The 14,605-nt window shown below is 48.4% G+C and overlaps 1 protein-coding gene across 1 annotated transcript; it reads right to left on the reverse strand.

Annotated features, from left to right (window-relative positions):
* DNAJC5 (DnaJ heat shock protein family (Hsp40) member C5) lies at window positions 1–8,756 on the reverse strand. Its single transcript, XM_065754107.1, has 5 exons — window positions 8,543–8,756; window positions 5,582–5,717; window positions 3,096–3,309; window positions 2,809–2,980; window positions 1–2,250 (listed from the first exon to the last, which is right to left on the reverse strand). The coding sequence occupies exons 2-5, from the start codon at window positions 5,686–5,688 to the stop codon at window positions 2,147–2,149; spliced, it is 597 nt and encodes a 198-aa protein (XP_065610179.1). The 5' UTR covers window positions 5,689–5,717; window positions 8,543–8,756; the 3' UTR covers window positions 1–2,146.
* Window positions 8,757–14,605: the final 5,849 nt, after the last annotated feature.

The raw sequence follows: 14,605 nt of genomic DNA on the forward strand, positions 1-14,605 counted from the left end.
GCTTTAAAACTGTTTTTCGTTCTAAGGGGTCAAACAAAAGCTTTAATTAAATAAGGACCTCGAGCCAAATAACACACGGCCATCTCCGAGGGCAGCCAAGAGACACTGAGTTAGAAGTGTCCTGCAGTAATCCACAGCATTTCAGGATAGGACAACCAAGAAGGAACAACTTAACGAGTGCACCCCTTCAATCTAGTCAGGCAATTCGGAGTGTTTTGAACCTGCTGCGGCACCAGAAGCATGCCTATATCTGCACCAAGCTCACATGCAGGCAGTAAACGTGTCGGTACCCACAGTGACAGCAAGCACCTCATTCTGCACACACTCCTGGCTCGTATCTGGACACAGCCCTAACGCTCTCCTCCAGCAGCCTGCTCAGTGCAGCTTCACGTCAGACCTGTGTGCAGTGCCAGCTGCAGCTCATGCAAAGATGAAGTGAAAATATGTTCAGAAAGATTATCCGTCAGGAGATCCCTCCCCCCCCCTTCGTTTTCTGGCTGTTTCCTACAGACTGACAGTGCTCTTTCCCCCCTTCCCAAGTAACAGCTGTGTCTTGTAAAAGAGCAGCACGAAAGACCTCAAAGAAAACCCGGGACGGAGGGCTGTGAAATGCCTCTCCATAGGACCAGGTGACCAACAGGAAAGGGGAGGTGGAGGTACAAAGGACAGGAGAGGCATTGTGATAAGAAACCACAAGGAACGAGTTCAGGAGGCTGCAATTAACTGCTTAATACGCCAAGTGCAAGCTTATGGGTTGCTGTTCATATCCCGACTCTGTATCATTTAAAACAAGGTTATTAATAACAGAATCAGCAGCTAGAATGCCTATTTAACAGTTAAATCCCAAGGAACAGCTGTTTCAAAAGCAGTATTCAAACATGATTTGGCTTCAAAATATCTCAGGAAACTTTTCAATTGTTTCCCCACTGTTGTTCTGAAGGAAAGAAAAACACTGGTGTAAACAAGTCTAAGGGTAAGACAATGTGCAAATCATACAGTATCAGCATAAAAAGAGTTTTGTTCTTAAAAAGCTCCACAGAGATGCCCATGAGAAAATTAAAGGGCTAACACATTACAGCAACCTTAAAAAAACAAGTAATACCCCACTTGTCTATCAGCATCTCAGACCATTAGACAGAAATGTAAAAAGAAACAACAATTAACATTTATGCTGTCACCTACTGCCTGTGTTTTACTCACTGGCTCAGTGAAAACCAATTAACCAGTTTCACTTTAAGATTCTCATGCACTCAAAGAAGCTGCACTATTTGGTCTTTAGCATTTCAGGAAAACGACTGAACTCAAACCAGAACAGATTTGTGCTTGAAGTTAAAATCCCACCATCACCACCACGTAAACCCTTCACAGCTGCCTTTGTGACACACTACGGTTTGTGGTTACACCATCACTGAAGATAACCCTTGCACATAAAGAGCTGCTGATCAATTTAACTGTTCAAAGACTGCCAACTCTCCCTTCTTATTTTTCAAGGTGTATTTATTTCAGCTGTAAAACAGCGTTAAAAGAGAATTCTGGCTCTGCAGGCCTGGCATTTTTTGGTTCTTGGCTTTGTAAACTTGCTTAGGTAGCAATGTGGGAATAGAAGAAGGAATCAGAGGATTGGCTTGTTGCACCCAAATGAAAGTCATGAGGGTTTCTTTTTTTTCAGGGTCTTCAACAGCTTGGCTGTAAGAAAGAACGGTGGCTCCTGTGAAACTTTAAGTCTCATTTTAGGCCAGTACTACTGCTTAAAATGCAGAATGTCTCCATCACATGTACTGTGACAACTCAATACATTACACCACAGACATTTAACGCAACTCCATACATGCTATTAAAAAAAAAACAACCAAAAAAAAAAAACAAAAAAAAAAAAAAAGGAAGAGAAAGGAAAGGTAAGACCGTAGCTAAACTGCTTTACATACTGCATGCTACAGCACTCAGTATCATCAAGATACGACAATGAAAGGTGACAAAAGGCTGAAGGGATTACAAAATACTCTCAGCAGGTTGGAAAGCTGCCTTCTTATTGTGGCAGAGTTTTTCCCCCTCCCCATTCTCTACTTCTAATGTTCATTATTCTAGTGTTGAGTTGGCCATGTATTATTTTTTTTTTAATCCGTTCTAATTACAGTATTTCCTTAACTTAATTAAATCCATCGGTGTGGTAGCTAGGGTGAGAGTCAGCTGTGAGCTGGGTTGTCTCTGTGGCTGATGCTGGCTGTATCACAATAGGTGCGTCTGAGGCCTCTGCAAAGCAAAGACAAAAGGCTTAGTATGCCAAGGCAGGAAAGGAAAAAAGCAGTGCTGTGTGCTTTGGTCAGCATAAGGTACCTCTCTGCAATGCTCTGATAACACCATTGTCTGGCCAGGCATCCGTTGGCATCACTCACTTTGCATATTTTCATTGTCGTTATTGTTCCTTTTCTTTTTCTTTGTCCTTTCTCATTAACCCATCCTTATCTCAGCCTCGTGCTCCCCAGCTCCCTCCCCCACTCTGCTGCGGTGGGAGCACAGTGCTTATCTGCTGCCGGGTGAAACCACAACACTCACCCATTTCTCTGAAGTTGACCTCACCACGTTCAGTGAAGACCCACCAGGAGTTTTCAGCAACGCTATTTCTGGTGCTGGAGTTACCCACAACCCTTTACACTCTTGTGCTACAGTTACTCCCCCGCAGGGACCTGCTCTGATCCCTCTACAAAGCAGGCACCGCTCCTCAACCAGCACACAAACAGCTCAGACACGGATGCTGTCTGAACACCAGAGGGTCTCCAGTTCTAGAAACCTCACAGCTGTGTTACCTACCCCTTTCATCTGACTGCAACTGTGCCTCCAAGTCCTCTGGAGAGACGTAGTATTCCTGCTCCTCGCCTTCGGGAGGTTTAGGTTTACACTTCCCACAGCAGCAATTACAGCAGCAACACAGACAGCAGCAGCAGTAGCAGCCTGTGATGAGCCCACAGAACACGAACAAGGCCTGCAGAGGACAGAAAGCAAGTTCCAGAAGCAAAAACAAACACGGTTTTCCAACTGAGTACTCGAAGCATTTTAAATGCCAAACCAGAATCCTTTCTCTTTGTGCTCGAGTTTACCTTTGCCCACCAGCTGGACAGCACGAAGTATGTGTTCACGTTCTCTTCTCCAAACTGCTCTGCTACGTACAGACCCAGGGATCCATATTTATCATAAATGTTTCGCTTTGTCGCATCCGTCAATATTGCATGTGCATTATTGATCTCTTTAAACTTTTCTGCTGCCTCTGGATTATCAGGGTTTTTATCAGGATGATATTTCAGTGCAAGTTTCCTGCCAAAAGCAAAAAAGAGATGATAGATCAGAAGCTGGGATTTGGGTTCCTGCTTTTCTCAGTTTGGTTTTGTTGGTTCTTTTCAGTTCCACTGCTCACCACTGAAGGGATACTTTCAAGTTTCAGTTCAGAGTATCCCCACAAGTACAGTTTCCTTCATTTCTGATTCACTTCCCTGTGGATTACAAAATGCTACAGCACTATCTAGCTTAATTCTCAGGATTGAATTCAGAGTTTTGGATCAGACCCTTGGATATCCAACGGAAAATATCAGAATATTTAAGGCAAAAAGAAAGCACTTCTCTTCACCTTCAGCTCCAGCAATTTCCAGCAGCAAGTTCTGCTCCTGCTAAAGCAAAGGCCGAGCTAACAGAAATGAGACACACCACAAATCTCAGATTCAGCATCAAAGAACAAACACAAGCAAGCTCCAACAACTCATCTACAGCATCTGAACACAAAAGCAGAACAGAACCACTTGTGGTGAATTCACCAGTTCCCATGCAGGTACAAGACACCTGTGAGGGCGAGAACCAGCTGCAGGAAATCACAACACACCTCCCCATCTCGTTCTAGATCTCTTTCAACTAAGTGACAGCAGTTTGCAGTCCTCAGAGATCACTGAACACAGCACAGAAATTCAGATTGGGCACTGATAGATGTGCAAATTCAGACATGACCCAAGCAATAAAAGGCAAGCACCTCCTGCCTGCACGACCACAGTCTGAGTCATTTGTGCTCCAAAGGAGAGAATGATTCAGAATAATAGTTCTAACAGTTTTGCCCCACCAAAAATGGTACGTGACCTACAGGGACGTACCACGAGAGCCTCAAGTCTGACAAACACACTGAGAGCCTGCACACATTTACACACCACAGCTCCTCAGCAGGGAAGCATTCAGACAAGTGCATGATAAAGATTTCTGCTCGCACTGGTTTGGATGCACACACCCATCACAGCATTCAAACCACAAATTGAGCTGCACTTGAAACATTCGGAAGCTGTAAATGGTGTTGCTTGGGAAGACAACGTTACCCAGAGCTGCCAACGGTGCCACTGGATCAGCAAGGACTGGAATAACTGCAGACTTCATAATTAGAGGGAAGGTGTGCCAACTCACAGAGGACTTAGCTACTATCAGCTTGCTACATGAACACAGACCCCATATCCCACAGGCCACCAAAGGACATTCCAGCTCAAACGGAATGAAAACAAGAAGCAGCCTTCAATAGAGCAGAAGAGGCAACAAGATCAGATAATGTTCCAGGTACAAATGAAGCAGCTACATTTCCCCCTTGAATCCAGCTGTGCCCTTCTTCCAAAAGAGAAAGTCTTCTAGCTGTTCTCCCCATGAGGAGAAAATATTTTTCAGTCACTTTTGCTAGAAGATGACTGTCCCACGTGAGCAGCTGGAGGACTTGGTGAAGACACAGCTAATTCTGGACCCATTTATTCACACGTTTCACTCTGTAATTGCTAGTGATACAAAAAAGTGACTTTGAAAGGGAAAAGTTTAGGTAAACACTGAAGATTAAAACACAACTTCTGCAAAGAGCAACCTCGAGTGAAGATGACTACTGACACCTAGTGTGATGTTAAACACACTGCCACTCTCCAGGTAGTCCCAACAGGACTGCAGCTCATGCTTACAGCAAAGCCATTGCACGTGAGCAGGTTCAGAGGGAATGTGGGAAGGAAGAATATGACTCTGATGTTTATTTGGTCAGCGTGAAACCAACCTGTGTGTCTAAGAAAAAGGGTTAAAAAAAGTTTTCTTTTAAAAATAATTCCACATAGAATAAGACATTTCAAAAGCAGTTTTAGGAAAGAATTCATACTTAGTTTTCACTCTTATTCACATCTTTATTCCATACCTAGCTGTGCCAGAATTTGAAATGATGGACAGAAGTGCAGACTGCCCACCTGTGGTCTCCAACCCAGACACAGAGCCACACAGCAAAGAACTTCACCCTGGTGGCACTCTTAAAACTTTGTTCCATTTTATCCAAAGAATTTTCAGAACAGTACTGCACGTTGGAGAATTTAACTTGTGACAGATAAAACATAAGGATTTAACAACTGTGTCATGCCACTTTGTCAGTGCCTTTGGTTTCATGCAATTTTTCTAAGAACAAACCATATGTTTTCCTTCGCTTTTCTTGCACAGATTTTAAATAAACCAACGGGAGCCTATATATAAACACCTCGTCCGCTGAACACTTAAAGACATTTGTTTTATTGGGCAACAGATGGAAGACTTGAAACTTTACCTGTATGACTTTTTAATATCATCAGAAGTAGCATTCTTGTCCAGCCCTAGCACGTGGTACAACGACTCCCCGGACGTAGACAGCGAACGTTGCCTCTGGTCTGCCATCTTCAACCAACCTGAACAGAGAAGTGTCCCTGCCAAAAAACAGAGAAAAAAAATGAGACCAAGAAAGGCTTCAACTAGAAAGCTCGTAGACCTTAAACAGCTCAGCCTTGAAACTGGAGGCTTCAGAGTGAGAAAACTGAAAATTCACATTCTAGGTCTTAATGGGCTTTGAAGAAAAAAGGCTCTTAACACACATGGAAGTTTAAAGGTTGCCAAAAAATCAGGGAATTATCAGCAAAACCAACTGGTTTTGGCACTCTGGAATCACTGCTGTATATACTCAGCTCTTCTATTTAAAAAAAAAAAAAAAAAAACAACCTCAAAATCAGCAGTTGAAATGTAACTGTAAGAATCACATCCACATCCCTACTGCTATTCCATTTTCTTTCTCAGTAGCAATGTTATTTACTCCTGATAATGCCTACAAGAATAACTGGACAACAGGTAGGCTGCAGTTAGATGGAAGCAGGTCAGCACAAAGTTCCAAGTCCTTAACCAGGGCTTTCATTTGCATTTTCCATTGCAAGCATTCTGTACATTAAAAGAACAGAAAACCACAGGCACCTCCGAGCACCATCAAAACCCCCAGCCCATCACTGGAAGCAGGCACACAATCCCTCAGCCAAAATCCAACAGAACTAGGCCAATGATCCCACTATGACAGACACAACAGCTGCCTGCTCTGGGAGGAGGCAATCTCCCCTGTAATAGTTTGAAGTTGTGAATCAAACGTTTCACATGTACGTTAGATAAATCCCACTACTGGATCCTGAGAACCTCCTGCTCTACAATGAGACATGCAAGACCCTCGAGCTGTCCCCTGAGACATGCCACAGACATGGTTACGTCCTCTAACATCCTTAGCAGCTTAGCATCTGCCATTCTTTAGCTGCAGAACTGCAGCAAGGATGAGCATTGAAGACTATTGGCTATTTTTGGATTATGTCATTACAGTTAGCCCACACCAGATTATGCAGACTTTGAAAAAGATATTTAAAGCACCAGACTTTTCTAATTTAACTCTTTATCTTATATAATAAAGCTAATAACTTCAGGTTTCAAAGGGCTACCTCTCAGACACTGTCTATTTCCCTACTAAGTTCTCCATACACTCTCCTGATATGCTTCAAAAAATACCAATTCTGTTTCTGCCAGCACACAGGTATCATCATCCTCGTACACAGTGACTAAGCAGCACAGACACAGGCACCACACCTCCCCTGCTCATCTCTGAGCCTACCAGGAACTGCCATGGTGCAGCAGCTTTGAATTAGTTTGAGGCTGATTTCTGTGTCCAGCTTCTTTAGATGGAATGCTGAACTAGTAAAATCTAATTTCCTTCCAGAAGTCACTGCCAGCCCTGGTAAGTTTAATTAAATGTTAGCTAATAAGAAAGCTTATAAATTAATAACGATGACAATAACACTCAAACACACTCAGAATCTAGAAGGTAGATAGGGAGAAAAACTATTTTTCTTTTAAAAATACAGCCTTAAGCGACCAAACCCTATCCATAGGGCAAGAGAACTACTGAAGAGAGGAAAATTATTAAGAAATAGGACACCCCCAGGAGGCACAGCCCTCTGGGAGCAGCTTTTCACACCAGCAACCTCCCTGCCCCCTCCACCTAAGCAGCCCCAGTGCTGAGGTCAAAGACTGCTGATCCTGACGTGGAGCTAATCTAGCTAATCGCAGCACACAGCTGCCCTGCGCTGCCAGAACCACCTCCTCTCCCTCACACCCATGCTGGGAAATTCTCCCAGCAGCACCCAGCCCAGGGAAGCCTCTCTACCACAGGTACAGTCCCTGTGTTGATTAATCAAACCTCCACCGTTAAACTGAGCCAATGGGTTTGGTAAAAACAAAGTCAGCTTGATCCAGCTGTGTCCATCGGTCCGTAGGCTGCCTGTCAAGAATAAACATGGACACAGGAATAACGTTTCCTACTGCTGCAGTCTTCAATGACTTCAGACTGAGAAGTTGAGGGTACCTGGGGTTCAGGGCAACGGGGTGCTTGCATTTTCAGTAGCAGAAGAACAGAGGACAAGATTCTAACTGGAATTCATCCGGGAAACTTGTTATTTAAAGAATGGTCTTATTACAATGAATGTAACCTTTGGCTCTTCAAATATAAAAGAGAATCAGAAACGCAATAAAGCTGCGAGCTCTTTAAGTTTAGAGCACTCCATAAAACAGGATATGACCTATCCCGCTGCTTTCACAAGTGGCTCTAACTCACAGCACCAAAAGCTGCTCTGTGTTTTTAAGGAGGGTTGCAGTAACAAGCCATCTGCTGTATGTTCTAAGCAAGCAGGATTCCCTCAAGAGGTTTCTCTCAGAAAGCCCTGAAGAAAGGTAATCCCCTGGATTAAACAGCAGTTTTTAACCATCTGTGTACCAGCACGACCTGCATCAGCCAGCTGTAACAGGACACACACCTGCTGGCGGCACAGCCACGTTGGGGTCCTCAGTGCCATCTCAACAGAAGGATGCAGATTAAACCTCATTGGTGATATGGAACCTGGCCTTCACCACTGGTGCTATGTCAGGTGTTAATTGGGCCCTTTTATAACCTGAATTTAATTTAAATAGCAAACTGTGATGGCACCAAAGTGAAATGGGAAGTTCCCTGTCATTCCATGGAGTTAATACAGTGAGTACATCCCAGTGAGTGCCAGCACCAAGGGTGACAGCAGGCCACGTGGCTGAAGGCAGGACTAACACTCCTAAGTTTGGCTCCATGAGCAGGGAGAATTCCTTAAGAAATTTTGAGCTTTGCTTCCTCAGCATTACGTTGCATGTAAATTAGTGGAGGGTTTTTTAGCTTTAAGAAATCAAAACCTACAGTACTTACCTGGTACCTAGTCTGCCTATTCTAAGTTAAGAGGTAGCTGCCTCCACACACTTCTGGAACTGAGTCTCCTGAAAGACAAAACAAAAATGAATCACTTCTTCACTAACTCATGCTTGTTGCAAAGTTGTCATCCCACGACTTCAGCTGAAAGCAGATCTATACTGAGGCCCTGGGGTTAATGGACACAGTTACGCACTCATGCCTTCCCACAGCACGGTCAGCTGGCACCAGCGGGCACGTTCTGAACTCTGTGTTTCCAAGATGCTCTCAATCACACACTGCCTTGTGACAGAAGTCCAAACTAAAATCAGAACTGCTTCTGCTGTCCAAAATACACTGCAGTAAATCTCCACCGTGTAACGTATCCTCTTCCGATGCGATCGGCTGTCGGATGAAGGTACAAACATCTTGAAGTTCAGACCCAGGGCTGTGTGCTTCTATCTGCAGCTTCAGCCTCCGTTCCTGAACCTCCTACTGCACAAAAGATAAACTCAGCGAAAACGAGGCACCACTACACAGACAGCTCTGAGCACAGAAACCATAACAACTGCTATCTGCTCGAGACTCCAGCCTTCTGCATCTCAGGCCTTGGTGAAATAGCTGTACTTAAAACATGAGAAGTGTGTTTTTTAAGTCTTGGTAATCTGTAATGTTGTTAGAGAGAGACTGCTAAAGGAGCTTAGCTGACGCGATGGACTGCAAGCTGCAGCCGAGCTGCAGGCAGCACTCAGCTCAGGTACAGGGCAGCATGGCATGGGAAGCTCCAGCAGCACCCACCTGCCAGGTGCCTTCCTGCAAACAAGCAGTACCAGCTCGTTCAGCCAGGGCAAACTTGCACTGAGAAAACTTCACAGGAACATGCCTTCCCTGTGGGTTAGCCCTGAAGCGGACGGGCACTCAGATGTGGTCCCAGCAGGTCCACTTCAACCTGAGAAGATCCAGCAGCACAAAGCCCTCCTTCTAGTGGTGGAGCCAAAGCTGCACTGATTGCTGCAGAACACGTGGAATTAAGAGAAGAAATGAGCTACCAATCATCAGTTCCTTGTACACTCTGCCTCCTAAACGTGAGGCTCAGAAGAAAAGTTGGAAGGAGGCTGACACATGGGAAGGCCACCTGAACACAAACCGAGATCAGCAATGAATAAAGCCACAGCAAGAAGGTTTGTACCACAAATGAAGAGACAGAGAAAGCTGCCTGTTCTTCCCATGTCCGTACCAAACCCAGTTCTTCTAGCCTCACCTGTCCTGCAAATTTGAACCCGATTTATCTTATGTTTCTGACATCTCCCCACACACAGCCTGCAAAGCACTCAGCATCACGTCCTCCCCCAACCACGAGACAGACAGTCACCTCTAAGAGAAACGAGCCGGCCCTCAGACCTGAGCACTGCCTCTGTCTGCCCCACCTCTCCCAGGACAATTATTATCCAACAATCAAAGGAACAGAACTGCCAGCGCCGGCCCCACACCTACTGACACGTGCTGTGTCATAGTTACAGGGACTTAAAGGACCAACAGCACAGCGAAAGCAGAAAACACAATTAGCAGTCGAAAGGAAAGGCCTGGGCTTTTGTTTTCACATCCTTGCTTGTTTGCATCGCCTGCAAAGTGAAGCAGTGTAGAAAAGCAGTGCACAAAGGCTGTCTGGTTGCAGCCCTTCACTCACAGCCGGGTATGATGCGTCCTGCTCCGAGGTTTCAGCTCTGGAGATGGGGAGGATGTGTCCCACAAACCCACAGCACAGGAAGTTTCTCCTGTGCTGGACGGTGGAAATGAGCGGCCGTGGTGAGGTGCTGCTCTGGGACCCAGGGCTGAATTAATCATTGCTCACTGAGCACTGGTACAGCAAGATGCCCAGGGCCGCTTCTGGAGCAAAGCCCCACCTCCCCACAGCCTCCAGGCCTAAGGGAGATAGCATCCACCCTTAACAACCCAGGGGTTACACTGAAACTTGTAACAAACTTAAGGGCAGTGATACCAGCCTTGTTCCCCTAATTAGCTTAGCAGATTAAAATTCAGCCATGCAAGTCTGATGGCCGACCTGTTACAAAAACTGTGACCTTGTACTTACACAAGAGAGGGCTTCAAACCTCCCCAAGAATGGCTTCCACACCACAACTTCCCATCTTCCATCCCCTCTCCTCACCTACAGCAATTTCCTTACAAACACGACTCTTAGTGCCTTCCCTACTTTGGGTTCATCTCCTCTAGCAAAACTATATCGTTGTTTATGGCACTGCAGCAGTTTATATGGCAGAGTACAAATGTCATGAGCCACACATGGCTGTAAAAAATAACTGCATGTGCTTGCTCGGCCCTGTTAAAGTCTAAAGGAAATCAGCAGTTCTGTCTGCCCACCTCCTTCCCCTTACTTCTCTATTAAAAACCTCTGCAGTGCTTGAATCACCAACTTCTCATCGCATGCAAGTGCACTGGAGGCAGCAGGATAAAGCACTGCTCGCTGCTGTGGGTGAGCCATGCTAAAGGCACTGATTTCTTATCAGTAGCAGTGCCTGATCCTCGTGGTCTTCTCCAGCCTTAATGATTCCCTGATTGCACTGATGTGATGATTCTGCTGCTGTCATTCATGGGGGCAGATGGAAAGGCCCTATGGGAACAGGTGAGCAGGGCCTGGTGTTACTCCAGAACTGCTCCAGCCAAGCACACCAATCTTCCTATTAAAAAGTGACAAACGAAAACCCAAATGAAGCAGAAGTGAAGAGCAGGATGAATAAAGCTGAGTACCCAGATGCAACCACCCCCAGCACTGCACTCTCTAGGGCAGCTGGAGCACCTCTGCACGGCACTGGGAACCAACAGCAGTGCTCTCTGAAGTTGGATCCCACCACCTCCTCAGAGCTGGACATGAGGCTGTTAAGGCCCCTTCCAACCTAAGGCAGATTCTATCACCACAAAACAGGTTAAGAAAAGATTTCTGTTATGAAACCTGAACTGCTCAGTGCTACTGACACGACCCAAACTTCTACACAGCCCCACGGCCGCTCCTCCCCTGGGGACGCCTGGTCGGTGCCGTGGGGGCACAGCACAACGCAGACCTGGCTCAGTCTGCGCAGGCTCCAAATACCCAAAGTGAAGAGGCCTTCATCTGAGCCAGCACTTCCTCATGGGGGATAAATTCTTGGCTATTTTCTAATTACACAGAGCCGCTTCATCAACAAAAAGATGTATTTCACACCGCTCCCACAGACAGCACGCAGAGTTATCCCCGCTGTTATCTCACACTGCACGCATTCCATCCGCTGTCTGCGTGCCCAGCAGTCCAGCAACACCACTGCACAGCTTGCAAGGAAAGATGCGAGCCCATCATTTAGAAGTAATAAGGAAACTGAGAAGTAACAGCCGAGAGCAAAGCCAGGAACCTGCCTGCTTCCTGCAGCTGACATTGCAGCTCCACAGTGCTCGGTGCACTGTCCCAGCAGCGCAGCGCTCCCCCCACCCTCACAGGGTCACTGTCAAGCAGCAGTTCGTACACCGGCGTGTTTGAGCAGCCTCGTGACAGCAAGGAAGGAAAACAGAGTGGAAAACATCACTGGAAGATAATTTCTAACAGCTTTTTGAAGTTGACCGTGCCGGAGCAATGTCTGGGAGCGATGAGCTGGGTGCGTGCAGAAATCAGGAACTGAGTGAGGAAAGAGGCCGAGGGAGACCGTAACTGCAGAGAAGAGGTATTTCCCTACTGCCCAGGACAAACACTGCTGCTCAGCACACTGCTGTGCTGCCCAGTGATCTGTCGAGCGGAGTGCATCACTTCCCAGCAGTGACTTAGGGCCCTCCCAAAGGAACCTATTTGTCACACCAAGCCCCCAGGATCAGAAAAGCAGCTTTCCAAAGGAGAGATGCAGCTCGCCACCTGTTTCTCTTCCAGCAGTAAGTCAGTGTGCTGCAGCCACATCTGTTACTGGTGCAGTCAGGTCGTTGTCCAACCAGAGCTCAGGAGGAGCAAACTGGGAGCAAACCTGGAGCTTGGAGCAGCCCAGCCTTGTATGGCACGCACTGAGACCACAGCACGAGAACTGCAAAATATTCCTGAGTGTGAACACAATTGCTGAGATATTGTCACAGTAACAGAAAGTCCTGCAAGAGGAGCAACAACAGATGGAAGGGAAAAGAGTATTTTCATTTGAAGTACGGCCAAAAATTCAAAGGCTTGAAAGGGGGAAAACAAACAGAGCTATGCAGGTTTCTGCTTTTTGTGTCCTAGTGTTATTGGTGAGCTCTGGACCTGCCTGGGGAAGTCAGATCTCTGTTTGGGTTTCACTGCTGCTCCTCATCTACCACCTGCAGTTCTGCAGTGCAACGGTTTGGGAGCAAGAAGATGGCATTCCAGCATCTCTGCTTCCACTCAAACACCATGGATGAAACAGAGGAGGGAGGGAAGGAAACACATTTATGTTTGCAGAGCATTTCACCTGCCAGCACAGGGCTATCCCAGAGCACACCTGCACTGCCAGAAGTTGCCCCGAAGTCCTTCGGACATCCCAGGAACACTGCACTGCTCTTCAGTCCACTGTGCGCACTGAAATCAATTCCTCCTCCAGCCCAGCGTGCACGGGGAACTCTTTTTCCCCCTCTCCCAATGCGCACCACACTTACAATTACTAAAAGCAATTCAATAGCACAACTGAATTCGACACCTGCTCCTCAGTCCCTCAGAGCGGACCTCACCCGCTTTTCACCAACGCCGCCACGAAACCCCTGTGCTGAAATCGCGGTCGGTGCGATGCTCCCCGCAGACACACGGCTGCAGGCAGAGGGCAGAGCCCGCAAACCCAGGGGTAACGCCGCTCCCACCGTGCTGCACCCGGCCATAAAGTCACCGGCAGCGAGGCACCGATGAGGGCCCCGGCACAAAGGCAGATCTGCAGATCTCGTCCCTCCGCCGCTCCCGGTTACGCGGTGCATCCCCGCAGCGTCCTGACCGGAATGCTTAATTCCAGCAGCGCACCGAGAAACACAACGGCAGGTTTCCGATGGGAAAAGCTTTCCGGCACCGCGTCATTCCCCGAGCGCATCGTCATCCGAGCGGTCACAAATGACGTTTAGAGAATAATTCGGGAGAAACGACGTCAGGAAGGGGAAGCACAGAGATCCCCCCACCCCCTTCCCCCAAGGGGAACGCCAGTCATCGTGAATCACTGCCGCACGTAACACCGGCACGCTGCGGTTAGGACTCACCTCTCCGAGCCCTGGGCTGGGGTGTTTTTTTGGGGGTCCCCATGCCCCCACGCCCCTCACAGCGCTGCTTTCCCGGCCAAGGAACGCACGCGTGGGCGATGGGAGGATGGGATTTCCACCCCCCCAGCAGGAGGTTCCCAGGGAAGGAACCACAGCGTACCATCGTTATTACTGTTATTATTACTGTTCATTTCCCGGCCCTGCACAACGAAGGGATGCTTCGCTAAACCCAGCGGCTCATCACGGCCCGGCCCATCCCATCCCAGCGCGTCACCGGGCAGCGGGAATATCCCACCGGGCCCCGCTCCCATCGCAGCCCCACAACCTCCGCATCGCTCGTATCCTCCTCACCCCCACGGGGGCCCTCCAGGCCCCGCGTCTCCATTCGGGCCTCCTCAGCCCCACCCCCACCCCCCAACCCCGCGGGGCCGGGCCCAGCACTGCGACGCGAGGCCCGGCCCGGCGGCACCGCGCTCACCTGCGGCCCGCGGGCGGGCGGGCGGGCGGACGGACAGCGGGGGCCGCGCAGCCCCGGGCGGGGCGGGGCGGGGCGGGGCGGGACACGGCCCGGCGGCGGCGGCTGCTGGCGGCGCGGCGCCCACAGCGCTCCGCAGCACCGGGACCCGGCGACACCGACCACGGGCGGGTGGAGGAGGGGCCTGAGCGGCGCGCAGTGTGGAACGCGCCTGCGCGCGCCCCGCCTTCCTGCCGGGAGCGCGCGTGGAAGAGATGGAGCGTGCGCAGAGCGAGCGAGAAACGGAGGGAACGGAGCGCGGGTTTGCGTGGGGCGCGCGCAGTGGGGCGCGCCCTATTGCGGCCCGGGGTTGAAAAGTGGCTCTTCACCGGGAGGGAGCGACAAAAAGGATC

This window comes from Cyrtonyx montezumae, unplaced genomic scaffold (genome assembly GCF_038088225.1).
Source record: "Cyrtonyx montezumae isolate F1298 unplaced genomic scaffold, pur_monq_1.0 scaffold_9, whole genome shotgun sequence".
NCBI lineage: Eukaryota > Metazoa > Chordata > Aves > Galliformes > Odontophoridae > Cyrtonyx > Cyrtonyx montezumae.

What these genes read in the sequence shown, in the direction of transcription:
- DNAJC5 (XM_065754107.1), bottom strand. Translation starts at nt 5,688, where the DNA reads ATGGCAGACCAGAGGCAACGTTCGCTGTCTACGTCCGGGGAGTCGTTG. An exon ending in GATATTAAAAAGTCATACAG is followed by an intron (nt 3,310 to 5,581) that starts GTAAAGTTTCAA and finishes TGCTTTTGGCAG; the next exon opens with GAAACTTGCACTGAAATATC. An exon ending in GTTGCAGTCAGATGAAAGGG is followed by an intron (nt 2,251 to 2,808) that starts GTAGGTAACACA and finishes TTTGCTTTGCAG; the next exon opens with AGGCCTCAGACGCACCTATT.